At 39.0% G+C, this 18378-nt stretch overlaps 2 protein-coding genes across 2 annotated transcripts; one reads left to right on the top strand and one right to left on the bottom strand.

Annotated features, from left to right (window-relative positions):
• Positions 1–1638: 1638 nt before the first annotated feature.
• On the top strand, positions 1639–7689 carry agt (angiotensinogen). The gene is made up of 7 exons (XM_039783974.1): positions 1639–1792; positions 3122–3576; positions 3709–4075; positions 4774–4898; positions 5049–5203; positions 6425–6581; positions 6675–7689. The coding sequence occupies exons 2-7, from the start codon at positions 3160–3162 to the stop codon at positions 6849–6851; spliced, it is 1398 nt and encodes a 465-aa protein (XP_039639908.1). The 5' UTR covers positions 1639–1792; positions 3122–3159; the 3' UTR covers positions 6852–7689.
• A 48-nt stretch (positions 7690–7737) lies between these two features.
• Positions 7738–17386, bottom strand: cog2 (component of oligomeric golgi complex 2). The gene is made up of 18 exons (XM_039783972.1): positions 17208–17386; positions 16768–16929; positions 16338–16403; positions 16169–16249; positions 15769–15872; positions 15321–15429; positions 14882–15061; positions 14641–14765; positions 14278–14404; positions 14004–14143; positions 12665–12726; positions 12426–12577; positions 12097–12282; positions 11880–11952; positions 11319–11461; positions 10101–10240; positions 9691–9874; positions 7738–8713 (listed from the first exon to the last, which is right to left on the bottom strand). The coding sequence occupies exons 1-18, from the start codon at positions 17262–17264 to the stop codon at positions 8618–8620; spliced, it is 2187 nt and encodes a 728-aa protein (XP_039639906.1). The 5' UTR covers positions 17265–17386; the 3' UTR covers positions 7738–8617.
• Positions 17387–18378: the final 992 nt, after the last annotated feature.

Raw genomic sequence — 18378 nt, 5'->3', positions numbered from 1 at the left:
TTTATGACTAAATACAGTACCTGCAAAACTAGTAACGTTCCCATCCAAGAGGCAAACTAAAAGGCAAGATTTTTTTTAAATTTTATTTGTTGGCAAATAAACATTTTAATACATAGTGTAAATGTTTTATTTGTTGGATTGTTTAAGAATCTAATTAAACATTGAAATATAAATGATATATACTATATATTACATTTTTAAATATCTTATTTACATTTGTATTTTTGTGTATTTGTGGTTATATACTTCAGTAAGTATTAATGAAGTTTAATGTTCAAAATGTACTCAATGTCTCTTACTATTACTGGCATCTAGGATAGCATATTTTATTTAAGTATATTATTTATTCCTGTATGTGTGCTGCCTTAGCAAATACCATTGTCACAATTCTTTGAAAACCAAATGTGATCATTGACAAAAATGTTTGTTGATGTTAGGTTCTTCTGTAAATTAGGAATAATGGACATAATATATCAATGTCAAAAATTTATATTGATATCAGTATCAACATACAAATGCTGTATATGAATAGAGTAAAAGTGCAAAATATTGATATGTCATTGGTTGATAAGAGACCAAAAAAAGAGTTTTTTAGTTGTACATTGTTACCAGTTAGATGAGTGACTTTGGATATGAATTGGTCTAACTGTCAGCATTACATAGTCATTAATTTTTACTGTACAGACTCTTAACTTCCCGTTATCAATTTTTATTACTGTTGTAATGTTTATAAAAGATAAAACCGGGGTTGTAAAACACAACATAGCATGATGTTTCTCTTTCTGATGAGAAAATCGAGTGTACCCTGTCCTGTTGAATCAGGTGTGTGTGAAGGATTTTCTTCATTGAGGTCACGGATGTTGTCCTTTAATGGTAAATACGAGCTCCACATGGCTTAATAAGCTTGTTTTCCTGCCTACACAGAACATTTGCTCTTTTCTAAGTAAGCATTGGATTTGTTATCTCTCTAACTTTAAAATTGAGGATGAGACATTGCATTGTTAAATCCTATACATTTGAATTTAAAGAGACATTTTATTATTTCTGGCTTTTAAAAGCCTCAAGTTAAAAATGCAAGTCAGAGGGATGTCTACAGAATTTCTCATGATATCAGTTTACATGGTTTAATGAGCGTTATTGTACATTTATAGTAAAGAGTAAATTTGTACTAATGACATGGAATAAAATAATATAAATTGTCAATAGTGATTCCTGTACATTATATCAGAACATGTAAAGAGATGAAGACAGGATAACATGAGTAACATAGGAACCATAATAGCAGAATAATTACACTCACTCTTTTTTGCTTATACAGATTTAAGTGATTCAGGTTTGAGACTTGTTTACTTGATACTTGTTTGACCCTGAGGTTGAGCAAAATTTCAAAGAACATGTGTGATTAATCAAGAGCACCATTCCCTCTTCACTGATAAACAGCTCCACGATATGGTGACATGTCAGTGAGTCACTCTCAAACACAAACAAGCCTGGCTGTCCCTCTGCTTCCCACTCGTCCTTTGTGGAAGTTGGCTCTCCTTTTCACCCCATCCAGAGGATGTGCTGGCATCATTCTCCTAAAGTCAACATGTAGAGGGGACATTGGGTGGTCTCTTTCTGACGGACCTTTTTATCTATAGCAGTAGCGCGTCAGTACAGCAGAGCCCCTGACTCAATGCTGCTTTGGTTAATCAGTAACCAGGGTGGGAGCACCGCTGGCCGGGTTAAAGTGAGGGAGCAGAGGAGCCAGCACCTCACTCAGCCCCTCACTCAGCAGCAGCAGACACACACGGTAAGAGCAAACTTTGACTTTATCTCAGTAATTGCCTTTTGATTGTGCAGTACAACAAACTATTCAGAGATTAGGGGGAATGTTTGGACTTGTATAACTAATGGGATTAATCCATTATGTTCTTAAAAAACAATGTTCTGAATGTCTCAAATGTGTCAAACTGCCTCTCTTTTTTAATTTGAGGGTTATCTACTTCATAAAAATAAACAGTACAACTAATTTCTGTAATGTTGATACTTAAAGACAAGGTTATAATGAATCAAATCAAATAAAAAATTGTATGGATCTTGACATAAAACATCAGTGATAATGAATCACGCATGTTTTTTGACCTCATCAAGTCACCAGGTACACAGATTGGTTGGTTGTGTATAAGAACATTTGAGTGCACCGGTTTTATTGATAAGAGACCAAGGCCATGACCTGTGATACATTTCCAAAAAATCTAGTGTTTGCTCACCTCCTCCAACAGTCCATCAGTCCACATTTCTGCACGTTCATCTCAAAGGATAAAGTCCTATTTTTGCATAAGAGCATTCACCCAAGTTACTGTCCTTCACAGACATTTAGGTTAAAGCATAAGAAGTTTTCATGAAGGAGAGAAGGTTGTCAGTTCAACTTATGGTCAACTGCAGTACTTAAAAGTGTTTACTCTGCATTCATTAGGGAGCTCCAGCAACAACATTTCAATGAGAAAATGTGAAATGAACTATCAATGAACTTCAATGTTTTTTTTTTTAATTATATACTTTATGTGCATACAAGTTGGTTTTGTAACTTATATCTATTCATTTATTTTAGATGATGTGTTTATTTGTACTGTTATTACAGCATAAATGCAGCCAAATTTGTCACAAGTATAATATTTTCCAATCACAGTGAACAGTTTTGTCTTAATATATGGAGACAATTTGGTTTGATTTGTGTCTCCAATCTGAAAGCTGCTTCAACAGAATCCAAATAAACAACAAACAATATCCAAATGAAACATCTGTCTTATTTGAGTCAGTGAACACATAAAAATACACACACAGACGCACGTAGATCCGTCTTCATTATATATGTGACTTCTGTTGCACAGGTTATGCCTGCTCTCATTCACTGACCAATAGGAGAGAGGACATACAAAGAGCAATCAATTCATCACTGACATGCCGCTCTATGTCCAAGGTTCCTGCCAGCCAATCCTTTCAAGCCACACTAATAGGGATTTAGCATTCACAAGCCACCCAATATGTAGTGCTCACTAAGACTCAAGAGGCATGCTGATGGGTTGATACACTCAAGGTGATTCATTGTAAACTATAATATATCTGTCTCCCTCCACAGAAGGAATTGTTTTAAGGTGACAACCAACACCAGGTAAAATGCAGATACTGCGGTCACCTCTCGTAGCCCTCCTACTCTGCTGCTACCTCTCAGGAAGCCAAGCTAACCGCGTTTACGTCCACCCCTTCCATCTATTTGCTGCTGAGAATGTCAGCTGCGAGACCCTGCAGACCCAGACGTCCAAGCCTCTGAAGACGCTTCCTGTGGCCCCTCTTGATATTGAAGTCCTGACACCAGACAGCAGAGACCTGTCGAAAGTGGACGCACAGAGGCAGAATATCTCAGAGAGGACGGCAGTCCTGGCAGAGCTGTTGAACTCTCTGGGCCTGAGGATGTACCAGGCTGTCAGCAGCGAGCAGCACAGCACTAACACCCTCCTCTCTCCGGTCAACACCATTGGATCCCTCGTCACCTTCTACCTGGGGGCCTCCAAGAAGACAGCGAGCTCGTTCCAGGTCTTTGCTTTTGATTTTTTTTTCTCATTGTAGAAAAAAAAAAAAAAATCCTTTACTATTTTGAATGAGAGAATGATCTTTTACATTCATTCAAAGAAGTTCATCTTTCCCTATTCACTTCTTTCCTTCCAGCTTCTACTGGGCCTGAGCAGTGACACCGACCGAGAGGACTGTGTGTCCTTAATGGATGGACACAAGGTTCTCAAGACTCTGCAGGGCATTAACTCTCTGGTGGATGATGGGCCGAAAGATGAAATCACAACCCAGGTCTGGACCTTCACTCGCCAGGACGCTCAACTGTCCGAGGACTTTGTTCAAGGCACACAGGACTTCTCCGACACATCGTTCATCCGCGGTGTGGACTTCTCCAGACCTCAAGAGGCCGAGCAGCTGCTGAACAGCTTTGTGGAGAAGACATCAGACGGGAGGGTGACGGGCATCTTTAAAGATCTGAACTCCAGCAGCGACCTTCTGTTTGTTTCTTCCTTTAACTTCCAAGGTCAGTCTATTTCTCTATTTTGTTTAAACTTCTGTTAAATTGATTTTACAGAATACGCACATTGAGTTTCATAATTTAAAGTCAAAACTGACTTTGTATTTTAGGACTGAGAATAGATACCATTAAATCTTTATCACAATGCCATCATCACAATGGTACCACTTCTTATATTTGAATTAATTTCTCAGTACATTTACCATACAGCACGTTTTAACAAGTAGCCTACTAGTACAGGGGTACATTCTGAAATTTCTTTATGCATAATTCCTAAAATAATTATACTATAATAACGAATTAATGTAGTGATGGATTCTAAATATTTGAAATGTAGGCCAGCATTGAAATGTTTTTCAATTACAAGGTTGTTGTTTAGCCTAAACAGGTGCAGCGTTGTACCTCTTTATATAGGCCTTTTTTTCTACCAAAAATGTTTTGCGCTGTTCAGGGGGTACAAATATTTCAAAGAGGGTACATTATTGAAAAAAGTTTGAAAACCACTGCCACACGTGTGCTAGTCAAACACACTTTATTTTAGTTATTAGTGCAGTTGACCTCAATGCTGATGTACAAAACTGAAATCAGTAATTTCAGAGAGAGAGAGAGAAAGAGAGAGAGGACAGATAATAATGTTCAGAGTTCTGCCCACTACTGCCCCACTTTGTAGTACCTGATTTTGTTCTTTGGTGGTGTCTGTTTAGGCAACTGGAGGACGGCTTTTCAACCAGAGAAGACCTCCTTGCAGGAGTTTCATGTGAATGAAACGACAACAGTAATGGCTCCACTGATGACCCACACGGGTCAGTACTACTACCTGAATGATAAGGTAAATCTTAGTTTAAGAAATGTTGTTTTTATGCATATTTGTTGACTGATTTGTGCATTTCTATTCACCACATATTTGCAGCTGTAAACTATGAAATGTACTCGGGTGAGGACGATCATCTGTGATATTTTCTCTTCTGTTACCATGAAGGTACGGCGGTGTACAGTTGTGAAGCTGTCTCTGAGCAAACGGTCCTACATGTTGGTGGTCCTGCCTCATGAAGGGGCCAGCCTCCAGGATATTGAGTCTAAGCTCACTACGCGCACTGATGTCATGTCTGGCTGGCACCAGAGCCTCCAGGAGGGGTGAGGATTGTGTAAATCCAGACCTACAGGAGTATCACCTCCGATGCTTGATGTCCTTATATATATATATATATATATATATATATATATATATATATGCATAAAATTATATTTAAAAAAAATAAATACCATGATTAGCTCATTCTAAAATGTTAGGCCTATTTTGTGTAATTACAACTTATTGCTTATTGTCTTAGTTACAATTGCAGTTTGTATTATTAATAAGTGATTAAACCTACATTCATCATATTAACACAACACAACTTATATATATATTTACAAAACGTTTTGGGCTGTACTATTTTCCATCATTTTACCCAAAAAAAACAGAAATATTCATCACTTAAAAAATATATATATATTTCCAGCAGTTCCAGGTTTTACAGTAAAAGCCATTTTATTGGCTTTAAAGGTCCCATGGCATGAAAATTTCACTTTATGAGGTTTTTTAACATTAATATGAGTTCCCCCAGCCTGTCTATGGTCCCCCAGTGGCTAGAAATGGTGATAGGTGTAAACCGAGCCCTGGGTATCCTGCTCTGCCTTTGAGAAAATGAAAGCTCAGATGAGCCGTTTTGGAATCTGCTTGTTATGAGGTCATAACAAGCAAGGTTACCTCCCCTCTCTTCTGGCCCGTTGCCCACGAGAATTTGGCCAACCCATGAGAGAGAGACATCATGGCTTTCAAACGAGAAAAGTGGCAGTTGGTCAAGGCCACACCCCCACCCTCCACCTTGCCCTCCCTCTCTCCTTCTCAATAGCTTCAGACACAGAAATGGCACATACTAAGGAAAGCTCATTGTAGGACTGGCTCTAGTGGCTGTAGTTCTGCACCAAAGCTGAATTTCGGGAAAGAGACTTCAGATACAGTATTAGGGGACCACTAAGGTCTATATAAAAGCATCCAAAGAGCACCATGTCATGGGACCTTTAAGTTAAAATACCTTAGTTAGTAACAGTTTATCAGTCATAATAATAATAATAATATGTCATCGTATCAATGTACGATACGATAACTTGTTGGACATAGTACTCATGTTGATTAATGTGCACTGTCCCTTTTAAATAAAGAAATCTAAATCTAAAAATGTAGAGCAAAGGGGGCTATAGGTTTTAAGGGCAGAAAGTCGGTTACAGTCCCATTTCTGTTCAAATACTTTTCACTTTTCATTTTCATTTCACAAACTTAAAATCTGTCTCCCATTCTGTCCATCCACCCAGTCTGTTGGAGCTGTCCATCCCGAAGTTCTCAATGTCTTCTGTGACTGATCTGCGTGACCTGCTGACCAACATGGATCCAGAAATTGAGGCCAAGCTGTTGGGCTCCCAGGCTGAGTTCAGCCAACTCAGCAACATCAAACCCTTCACTATAGATAAGGCGAGCTAAATCAGTGTTGATCTTACCGTTTTATTTAAAAAACACTCACTTTATGTGTGCATCATTAACAGATCTCTCTCTGTGTCCTCTCAGGCGGTCAACAAGGTGTTGTTTGAGATGTCAGAGGAAGGAGCAGAACCTCAGGACAAGATCCAGGAAGAGGGCGTCCCAGTGAAACTGTCAATCAACCGGCCGTTCTTCTTTTCTGTCATAGAGGGAGATTTTAACGCCATCCTCATGTTGGGCAAGATCACAAATCCTACACTGTAAAGTTATATAGTATAATATAAAAATTCATTTAGATAATGCCTGAGTTTTCTAGCTGAAATAATGCCCACATACATTTCACGAGGAACGAATAACAACCCGGCTCAAGAAGGATCTATCAATATTCGACAGTGTTATCTTTCACCACCGAGCGGACTGGCGATCCCTGTGTATTTATGAAAAGCTGTTACTTTAAGATGTTTTCAAGCAGCCTGTTAAAAATAATAATTTGTTTTATTTCTGTAAAATGTATTATAGCAGAGTGCTGTACAGTATTTTTCAGTAGAGTAGGTACAGTAGCTAATACGTTGTATATTGTAACTAAGAGTCTATTTTTGTTTTGTTATGATTGATGTTATTGTTTTCCATTAGGGTTTCAGATAAAGTCATTAACATTTCAATGCTTCAGTTGAGTATTAATATTATATTATCACCACCTAATACAATTTAGTGTATACTGAATGTTGAGTAGATATTAAGAGCTATGCACCCTTTGTCTGTATTTTAACAATGGAGCCATCTGCAAATCATAAAATCTGTAACAAAGCTATTATGTCAGGTTGCAAATGTGGTCATTGTAGTAGCAACATTCTATTACATCTAAAACACATGAAAAAGATGAATTCATGTGTGAAATAACACGGAAATAGGCATATTAGTTTTACTGAATGGTGACAGGACAGCAGCTTCTTGCTTGTCATGCCCGGAAAAACAAAAATCTAAAACCAGTTATTTAAGGCCAAATTTTCAGTTTTCAAACACCCCAGTTTGACTTTGATTTAGAAATATTTGTGGTTCATCGATATGTAGCATTTATTGTTAGTCCTGAGGGAAAAAAAAATGTATGCAGTGCAAACTGACCTTCATATTACAACACCAAAAATCAACACCGTATTCAAAGTTCTTTATTGTATCCCCAAGTTAATTATGTTAATTATATTATACAACTTTGATTTTAACAAAAAATGTACATGTTACACACTAACATACTTCTTTATTTGAGATGAATCCTTTACCAAATATCCGAAATTAGATGAATACTGGGTAACACTTTAGTTGAAGTTTTTTACATAAGAGAGGCATGACACTGTCATTGAACACATGACACTATCATGACACTATCATGACACAATCATGACAATGAACCCTAACTTGTCATGACAAAACCGAATGACACTTACTAAAAGAAGCGTTATGTCATAAACGTTTATGACACGTTCATGACAGTGTCATGTCACTCTTATGTAGATACCTTCAAGTAAAGTGTAACCGAATATTGTTTGATTGACATTGTCTCGTCACAACTTAGATTTGAGACTCTTGTTATGCAACATTTATCCCAATGTATAATGACCAACGCAATCATTTTCTGCATATCACCAGCATCAATCATTTTGTGAAAAACTTTTCATGAACATAATACAATGCAATCCCTTTTATTCACCGCCGAACCAATGGTGATCCAGGCTCACCTACAGACAGTAGTTTGCAACAACAATTTACAGTTTGATCAGACGCAACTGTGGCAGGTTCCTGTCGTTGAAATGTTTGTGCACTGTGACTTTAAAGTCTGCCTTAGATGGAGATGTTTTTGTACAAAGGAATTTCAGTAGTGTCAGTTCTTGTTACATTCTTCGTGGTCTGATCATCATAAACTGTTACCAGACCATGACTTTGGCCCGGACTGGTACACGTGTTTTATTCCTTCGCAAGTCCTCAGGCAAAGCAGCATGTTAATAGGTTTCACTTACTATGGAGTCAACGTTTTACTAGGTGTGTTCAGCAAGCTCTCGGGCCTCTCTTACCAGGTCCATCAGAGTGGAGAACATGGAGATGTCACTGGGCTGAAGACCCATCTTCTGGATCTGAGACACGCAACAGTACAGAGCAGTGTAAGAGAGAATCAGCAAAAGCATTTCAGATGACATTGACGTTTGTAACAGAACTTAGCAGCAGTTAGTAACTTCAGCAATATTTGTCTACAGTATATATATATATATATATATATATATATATATATATATATATATATATATATATATATATATATATATATATATATATATATATATTAGGGCTGCACGATATGACCTAAAATCAAAATCCCGATTAATTGCACATTTTACTTCAATAACGATAAATGAACGATAATTAAATCACATTGTTTTAAATCATCTTTTCTGAAGCCCAAATGTTTCCAGACGACGGACACTAGGGTTGGGCATCGTTTGGATTTTAACGATTCTGATTCCAATTCCGATTCTTCCTTTCGATTCTGGTTCTTTGAGTGGTGGAATTGAAACGGGTCACATGCTTATTTCACAAATAAGAGGAAAGCCACACTAGAGCACCGCTTACTGTGCTCCATGGCTGCAACACAACAATCGCCTGGCCACTACGGAAACCAAAACTTGCGCATGTTAAATTTGGAACCCATGATCAGATTTGAAACCAAATCCTCCAATCGTAATTTTTTAAACGATTCCAAGTAGGAATCGGTTCTCGATGCCCAACCCTAACGGACACTGCGTTTTTTTTGGTCACAGGTTGCTCAGTTGACCCTGACTCTGTGTTTGAGTTATCCTCAATTAGGCATGCGGCGGACTGATCCGGGCCAAATCACGTGCCTACACACGCGGTAGAATGTTTTTAAGGAGAAAGTAGGCCTATCAACAGGAATAAATTACCAAAATAACCATGATGGGAAAACAGCTTCAGAATTTCGATGTTGATACATTTTCGATTTATTGTCCAGCCCTATTATTGCCATAGGAATGTGCATTATTTGTCATATGTTTAATTATGTCTCCACACGTGTCTGCCCTCGTCAAACGTCACCTACCTGTTCCCCCAGGTATTCCACATCCAGTGCCAGTTGCAGTCGGATCTTGCTGTCGTCTGTAGGTCCACCGTTTGCTCCCGCCGTGGTAGTCGTGCTCGCACCTTTTCTGGCTTGTTTTAATCGCTTCAGACTCTCCTCCATCTTTCTCACTGAGCTCAGCACCTCTGAGATGGTCTCATAGTACCTGGACACAAGAACGGTGGAAAATGAAAGTGGGAAACACAAACTTCGTCAGTTGCCACTGGAAAGATTTATAAAAGAAATACAATTTTCAGAAAGAAAATTGTATTGTATTTATATTAAAGGGAAAAGCTCATTCGGTAAACATCAGAGGCACAGGCAATACTTTCTATTCTTCAACACTGGTACTGTATCTGGGTCTATTTATGTTTGCAGGTGTGTTAGCTCACCTCTGTGTGCAGTCAGACAGTGCAACTCGCAGCCACTCTTGTGCTGTAATGGGGGTGACCAGCCCCGTAGAGTCGGTCAGTAACTGATGTAACGGGCGTAAGGCATTGTCCATGTAGGCGGACGCACGCACTGGCAAATCCTGTTGAGGGAGGAAGTATAATGTTTTACGGATAGCGAGCTTTTTTTTTTTTACAAACACGTTGGTAGTAAAGATACACATTTCAATTTTTGCTTGTGTTAAGGATTGCTGAATTTGAAGCGCTTTGTTCATGTTGAGGATTGGGAGAGGCGGTTGATATACTGAACAACCCTTTCTGTGAAAACAGCTCCACCACTTATATTCCTGCCTATTAAACTATTATCGTAAAACTGTATTTTGGGCTACATTTTCTTAGTTGTCAGTAATATCGAAATTGTGTAAAGTGTGAATTGTGCAGCTCTATTAGGCAAGAAAACATGAATAAAGAATCAGACTCAGTATCAGCAGATATTTTGTATTATATATTTAGTTTTATAGGTAATGTAAGGACTTAGATGACATTCAGGGGCAATAAAACTTGATCAGGACATCCTTTTAAATGGTTATCAGTGCATCTCTGTGCTGTATGCTATCAGTGTTTTCCCTGTGAGTGAGCAAGTGAGTGGAGGAATGAATAAAAGAATGAGCATGTTTGACAGAAAAATTATTAGCACAAGTTTAACAAACTGGAAAGTAAGTCCAGTAAGTGGGGTAAGTCATTTTGTCAAAACTGCCATTTCCAAGGTCAATTATGAACATTTAGATACATTTTAAATTAATAATAAATAATTTAAGCTCAATGCTGTGCTTCACGTACAAGAAATCTCTTAAAGCGTGCCTAGCCTTATAATGAAACATTATTTTGTTCCTTAGTATTCTATGTTAGAGCAAATAATAATATTAAAATCAAATGCCATTCATGTATTCACATGCATAATGACTCAGAGTTCCAGTTTCACTAAAATCTGGCCAGTCAATGCATTTCAAAACGTCACATTCTGACCTTTAATTATAGTATTTCCATCAGTAAAAAAAAATAGATATGCCACAAATGAGTTCCAAGTGCATTAGCCCTCCAGGTTTTGTCCAAATCACACAAACAGTGCTCCCAATGTTCCCTCCAAGATATGTTATGAGAGAATATGATATGATGACATAGGTGAAACACGTAAGCATGCATGTTTGCAGCTTCGCTGACCTTATTAGTCCTGCGGTAGAGTCGTGGAACCTCGGAGGCACTCTTAAGGAAGCGGCAACTGCGTTCAGTCAGATGCTGGGTCATCCTGGTGTTCAGAGTGGGAATGCTACTTGACAGACAAGTCTTGGAGTCTGTTAGAGCATCTGACATAGAGGAGAGCACGAATAAATGCAAAAGTACACACACAGTACTAAAGCCCTGGAGCTTAACCTGGGGACAGTGAGCAAGGAAGGCCAAGAGTCAGGGACTGATTATATTAAGTGACTGAGATGTTGTCTTTGAAGATGCCATGCTCAAAAGCCTGTCGGGGATTGGATGGCATGTTCTTCATAAATATAAGACCACATCAGAAAAAGTGCAGTAATTCTACCAATAAACAAACTAATATTACAGTTTCTATTCAGAGAAACATCCAGGTGTTATATACTAGTTTAATAAAAATTTCCTGCACATTTGTTTTCCTCATTTCCTGAGAAAACATTGCAGAGTAAAGAGTATAAACACTGCAAAAGGAAGAGAAAAGCTTAAATGACGTCCATATGCAATGTGTGGGTAGCTTACCTTCCACAATAGCAAAGTTTTTGAATCCGATGGCTTCTAAACGCTGTCTGACCATCTCTGACATCTCTGATATCTAAGAGAAAGACGAACAAGCTGTCAGTGTGGAAACAAAGTGGAAAACTATTATAAAATTCTCAAAAAGAGACACTTTTTATGATGTAAAAGACCCCATTAAGTCTAGAATATATATGTACGTTTTTCCTTTGTGTGTGTGTACCTGCTCCTGAAGCTTTTGAATGTCAGCTGCGATGTAGACCAGCTGTTTGGTGGACAGGGAGGCTGGACTCCCACTCTCACTGCCGCCCTCATCCACTGACGTTCGGCTGGAAGTGGAGGAGGCCGAGCTCGGCAGAGGCCTGGTTGGCTCTTTAGTCACCTCAGGGGTTGGACTCTTTGTCAACACCTGTGCAGACACAAATCAAGATGAGGAACGAGAGAAAGCAACAGCAACATGCCTATTCATTTGCATTCTGCTCTGTTGGAATTACTGCTCTTAAACAGAATATTTAAATCATTATAGTCCTCCTCTGGTATATTTAAATGTACCTCGTCAAGAAACTTGGCATATCGTGCGTAGAGCTGCAGCGTAAGCTTCCAGAAGCGATGGGCCAGAGGTGACAGGTAGACTTTGTCTGACCAACATCTCATTAGGCAGGACCACAACACCTCAGATACCTGCAGGTGGTATGCACTGCCAGCTAGGCATGAGCAGACACAGATACACAGTTAATGCAGGTAAAGTATTAGGTACGCACTGGCGTTCATGATAAAGAATAATAAACTACCTGGTGCTGCCTCTAGTCCATCACTGATGGCGTTCTCTAGACTTCCTGCTATTTCCTTGTACCTAGAAACACAAGGAGGGAAAAAAACAAGCAATGTGTGGTCAGCTTATTTCTTGCATCAGCTCTGATGTACTTGACGTAAAACACCACTGTATGCGTTGGAAATTGTGGACTTTCCAGAAAAGCTGAACTGTGATCCTGATCATTACAGTGTGTGCGTGTTTGTGGGGGCAGGAGGAGGTTGACAAACACTGGACAACTTCTCTACGGTTTCAAACAGATCAATGGCCATTCAGTCAAGGTCCAGCGTCATGTTTATGGGCTATGTTTAGTAATACGCTGACACACATTCTCAGTTAACATTTTGCTTCTTGTCATCATTCTGAATGAAACTCACACCCATAAGCAATTTTCCACACTCGTATTAAAATGGGAATTGTTCAACTTGTGGATGTCTGCCAACTTGTCCGTTTCCCATAAAAAAATGCTGGCAGGCTATTTTAATCAAAGCATTCTCTTGAGTTCTTAAAGTGAGACCAGTAAATTCTTCAAAATACATGCTGCTCAGAAATTCCACCTTCGCCAACATCTGACTAGATTCCTTCAAGCTGAGGTCTAACTTGAGATTAAAACACACCTATAAGTAAAAATGTCTGTAAGGTTGTGTATATGTATGAATGTCATTCTAAACCAAAATGTCGATTAGCTTAAAAGGAATAGTTTGAGATAATACGCAGATACTAATAATGAATGTTGGATTGTTGGTTTTCGGAGTGTTACAGATATGGACACAGCCCCCTCTGATCGGATGTCTGAAAGGTGTAGGGGGAGGGGGATTTCCAACTATCTGACAAGCGCTTCCAAAATAGCATACTGCCAGATCTTCCTGTCTCAGCCAAGAAATAGTATACATAAGCCTGGAAAACCACAGACTGTTGTTTCGCAATTCAGTCCTTTGGACAGAGCCAGGCTAGCTCTCTCCCTCTGTTACTAGTCGTCATGCTGAGCTAAGCTAAGCCTCTCCGGGCTCCAGCTTCATATTAAACAAACAGACATGAGAGTGGCATCGATCTTCTCATATAACTTTCATCTGAAAGCAAATAAGGGTGTTTACAAAAATATCAAACTATTCCCTAAAAGAGTTTATGTACTTTCAACAATAGCTTACTTTTTCAAAAGGATACATAGCATTTTTCTATGATTAAGGGTGAAGCCTACAGTTTACAAAACAATGATTTTCTCTAGAAAGAGACATGGGGCCCTCCTGTGTACTGTACATAGTGTAATCTATAGGCTGTTAGTATGTATAGAGTATAGATCCTATCGAGGTAATAGGCACCGTAGCTGAAAGTAGACAGGCAGGTTCCATTTGTTGTGGAAGCTGGTATATGATGGGTGTACTCTCAGTCTCTTCACGCTGGCCTGCGAGCTGCACTGCCGCTCAAACCGTCGCACAAACTCCATACTCGCGCTGTAACGCTAGAAAAGAAGATAAAGAGTCAACAGAAAAAACACACAGGTGAAACTACTCAATCTCACACTGAATTATGCGACACAAAACTTCTACTAACAGCAAAAACATACGCACAGCAACTGTGTCAATCTGGCTGTACCTCATAGAATATGTCAGGGTTTCCAGGGTTGAAGAGGTAGGCCAACCTCTCCTCTATCCCTTTGATTATCTCTGGCCACACAGAGTTCACCAGAAAATCATAACCTGGCACAGCGTCAGCTTTGTCACTAAGGAGAGAGGAAAGACAGTATATTAAAAATATGTTATGATATCATCTACTTTGGTCTCTACTCAGCCAGTGATTCATTCATGTGCACAATCTAGGAGTTGTAGTCGTTCACATATGTAATGGTAATTATATGAATGCAAAATAAATAAATATCAATAGCGTGTGGTCAATGTGCTAAATGCAACAGCTCCAACATATGAAAGCAGACAAGTGCCTCCATGATCACATCAATACCTGGATATGGCTCCTCCAGTCACCTCTCTAAGCAGTCTACAGTGATGAGGAACAAACTCCAACAGTCTAGAGTACATTAACTGGAGACCATTCGGACTGGACTTCACCACCTCTGCTACTATTACCTAAAAGAAGGTAAGAAGAGGAGAGGATATTCTGTTGAAATTATCATTTAATGTCTTCAAAAAAGCAGCAATTCACTTGGATCGAGGGTCTACCAAAACATGTGTGGTATGTTTACCTGGTCCATGTATGGCTTGACGAGCACCTGTCCTACCAGGGCCTCAGCATCTCGAGTCTTGTCTATGGTGGCATACGTCCTCAGGCAGTGACGCACCATGTCCACATTCGATGTTTGCAGACCCTCGATCAGCACGCCCTCCAGAGATTGCTGCAGCATGGAGGTGATCCCTGCAATACGCTGCCAGAGGACACAAACAAGTATCGGAAAATATTCCAACAGAGTATATTCCAGCAAACACACAGACCAAGTAAATCAATGTGAAATCTAGGATCAAATATTTAGAGATATGTAGGACTGCACAGAAGTTGATTATCTTTGTCAATTAATTACAGGACTGATGGATTGACAGAAGAGCAGCCAGACAGACAAACTGACTCATTAACTGAGTGATTATTAATTAATCAGCTGTCTGACTGATTGAGCCGTTAACACTTACAGGTCTGACTTTGTCCAGTAGGGGCATGCCTTTGCTCTGTACAGCATGGAACTGCAGCTGGTTGAATTCTGTAGCAATCCTCTCCAGGATCTGACCTGCTAACAAGGGACTGTACATATACAGACAGACATGAAGTCAGACACAAAAGCTGAATACTACATTCCTGCAGAATCAAGCTCAAACTATTTGAACCTCTGGTATGCTCAAGATTACAAAATACAAATATAGCTTTTCACGCTACAGCTTTAAAATAAAGATAGATACACAAATTTATGACCAGGACATTTTCTATCTTATCTAATCTGTCTATTGATAGACATCCTATTTGTGATAACTGGTTAGGCAGAATGTTGAAATGTAAATATTGAAACTGCCATTACTTGGTAAACAAACTGCCCACATTCAACTAAGTTATCTATCAAGTGAAGCCAGCATGTCAGTTTCCCACCTGCTGATTTCCAGAGAGCTGGATTCCTTGGAGCTCTGTGAGTGGAGGATCTTCTCAATCTTCTCCACTGAACTCACCACCTGAATCAGCCTCAATACACACACCTGATGGATGGGACGATAAAAAGGAAGATGATAATTCATTGACATCGTCCCACAGTGTCTACTATTGCACATTCTCTTCTACATTAAAAATTGGAAAACTAGGAATTGCTATAAAATAATTTTAAAACTTGTAAATCGTCTGTATTGCTTGTTGAAACACCATTTATGTTCACAATTTGGCATGGACATGCCATACTTGACTATCACTGAGCATTGTAAATGTGATCATACATTTAATTAATGATGAATACTAAATTTGATCAAATTATGAAGTCAGACAAGACAAAGAGCCAAACCTTTTTTTTCTGCAGATCTTCCTGTTTGGTTAGCTGGTTGTCTATTGCCTGAATCACCTCACTCACACAGGACCGCAGACTCTGCAAAAAAGAAGAGTCAGAAACATGCATGAACACTCTGTGGCAGTACTTAATCAGAGCTTACAGCATACCTAATCAGAACACATACCATAACCTCCTCTCGTAACTGTCCCAATGGCACAGACAGCTGATTGAGGGCTTTGTCCATCCCCACCTAAGACGAGTGAGCAGAGGTCTGAAATCAGAATCGGTCTACTCTCACACCTCTCAACAACTTTTGAGGCTGAAAATACACTACAATACCAATATATCTGTGATCATATCAACTAAAAGCAAGGACTTGCCGATTCAGAGGTCAGGCTCCAGATCATATAAGAAGATATTTTAGTTGATATTCATCAAGACAGTTTACATTAAAAGGTCAAGATTGCCTTTTGGACATTATAAGAGAATATTTCTCAATAAACCACTGATTTCTAGATGCCCTCCCTGTCTCCTGTGGACTACAAGCTGTTGGGAGTGCTACTGGCTGTTGGTTGTCCAGTCCACAATGCACAACCACATTAATAACAACTGACCAGGTTGGTGGAGAGGTTAACAAAGTCGGCATAGTCCTTGTTGATGAGCTCCACCATGGCTGTTTTCAGCAGCTTATAGTAAAGCTCCAGGTCCTCCCTCATCTCCTCCAGCTGGACCTGCTTCCGACATCCCGACACAAACTGGTCAACGTCAAAGTCATCCTGCAAGAAAGAGAGACAACCGACAGCAACATCAGTCAGACCAGAGGGACACAGTCAGACACACTTATATAGCAGCAGCCATGCATACAATGACACCCAGTGTTACTAACAGAAAACCGAGAGAGAAAATCGACTTAGCTACAAACTGACTGACCAAAAAGACAAAAACGTCATACAGAATTAAGAAACAGGAGCATCCAGTCATAGTAGCTAATGCTAGCTAGTTTAACAACATATAAGCTATTGTTAGCGCGTTAACAAACTTAACGGATTCTTACCTTCATAAAAACATCCTTGTCGAAGCACAAAGAATCTGGTCCCTTTGGTAGATTCATGTTGGATTATAAAACACAGCTACAACATACAAATGTAGAAGCGTCCAGCCAAAGTGCGGCCAGCTAGCTGCTGCAACCAAGCTTCCGCAAACATGGCAAGCGCACCGACGAGGAAGTATGTCAATGGGAGGACCAATACAGTACAATACGCTGCAGCGCCCTCTAGAGGCAAGAAGAGGTAAATAGAATGTATTGAAACAACCGTCTTTGAAAATGCACCGCAGGTATACGTCTAATAAACTTCCAATTGCACGTGACTCCTTTAACCCTTGTGTTGTCCTCTGTCTGTTTTGCCTGTTCTTAAAGCATAAAGTATAAATTACCACCCAATTATGTGTTACATCTTCTTAGCCATCTTCATTCCAAATAATTACCACTAGTTTAACACTTATTTATGGAATTCATAGTCAATAAACCTCATAATCTACCTCATACCTCAACCATATTAAATTATACCTAATTTTCGATTAAAAAAACCCAGAAAGTATGAATTATTTTGACTAATAGTTAAGATCAGAGAAACCTATGTTAATCAGATAATCAGCCTGTTTTGGAACCATCCAATTATTTTTGGGCAATTTGGTTGAAAGAAACCCATATTTTTATATAGAAATTTTGAAAACGGGTCAAAGTTGACCCAAGGACAACATGAGGGTTAAATGGATGATGAGTTCATTACATGCTGCTGTCATAGGCTAATATTTGGAAAGTATTAGTCTATTTGGAACAGTGCAAAATATTTAGGTCCATCTCAGACCGTTTGAAAGAAAGAAAGAAAGAAACAAACAAACAAACAAATAAATATAGAAAGACATGTCAGTGCTCTTTGTAATCAAGACGATCCTCTGTCTTGAATAAACAAAGGCACACTGTATGACCCCACAGAAGGGCAATACAGGCATTATAATGACACGACCAACCAGCAAATTCTGATAAGATATCCTTTTTTTTTTTTTAGCTCATAACTGCTGCAGAAGGTTGAAGGGTTGTTTAGGGTCTCTAAAATGCATGGTAATCTCTGTCCACCAAGGTATCTGAGCCTAATCATTGGAAATAAATGGTAAAAGTAAAAACCAAAAAAAATAAAATAATAACAAGCATAGAAGGTGGAAAT

The sequence above is a fragment of the Perca fluviatilis genome, chromosome 19 (assembly GCF_010015445.1).
Source record: "Perca fluviatilis chromosome 19, GENO_Pfluv_1.0, whole genome shotgun sequence".
Taxonomy (NCBI): Eukaryota; Metazoa; Chordata; class Actinopteri; order Perciformes; family Percidae; genus Perca; species Perca fluviatilis.
The sequence above is the reverse complement of the archived record's forward strand: the minus strand, read 5'-3'. Positions and strand labels throughout refer to the sequence as shown.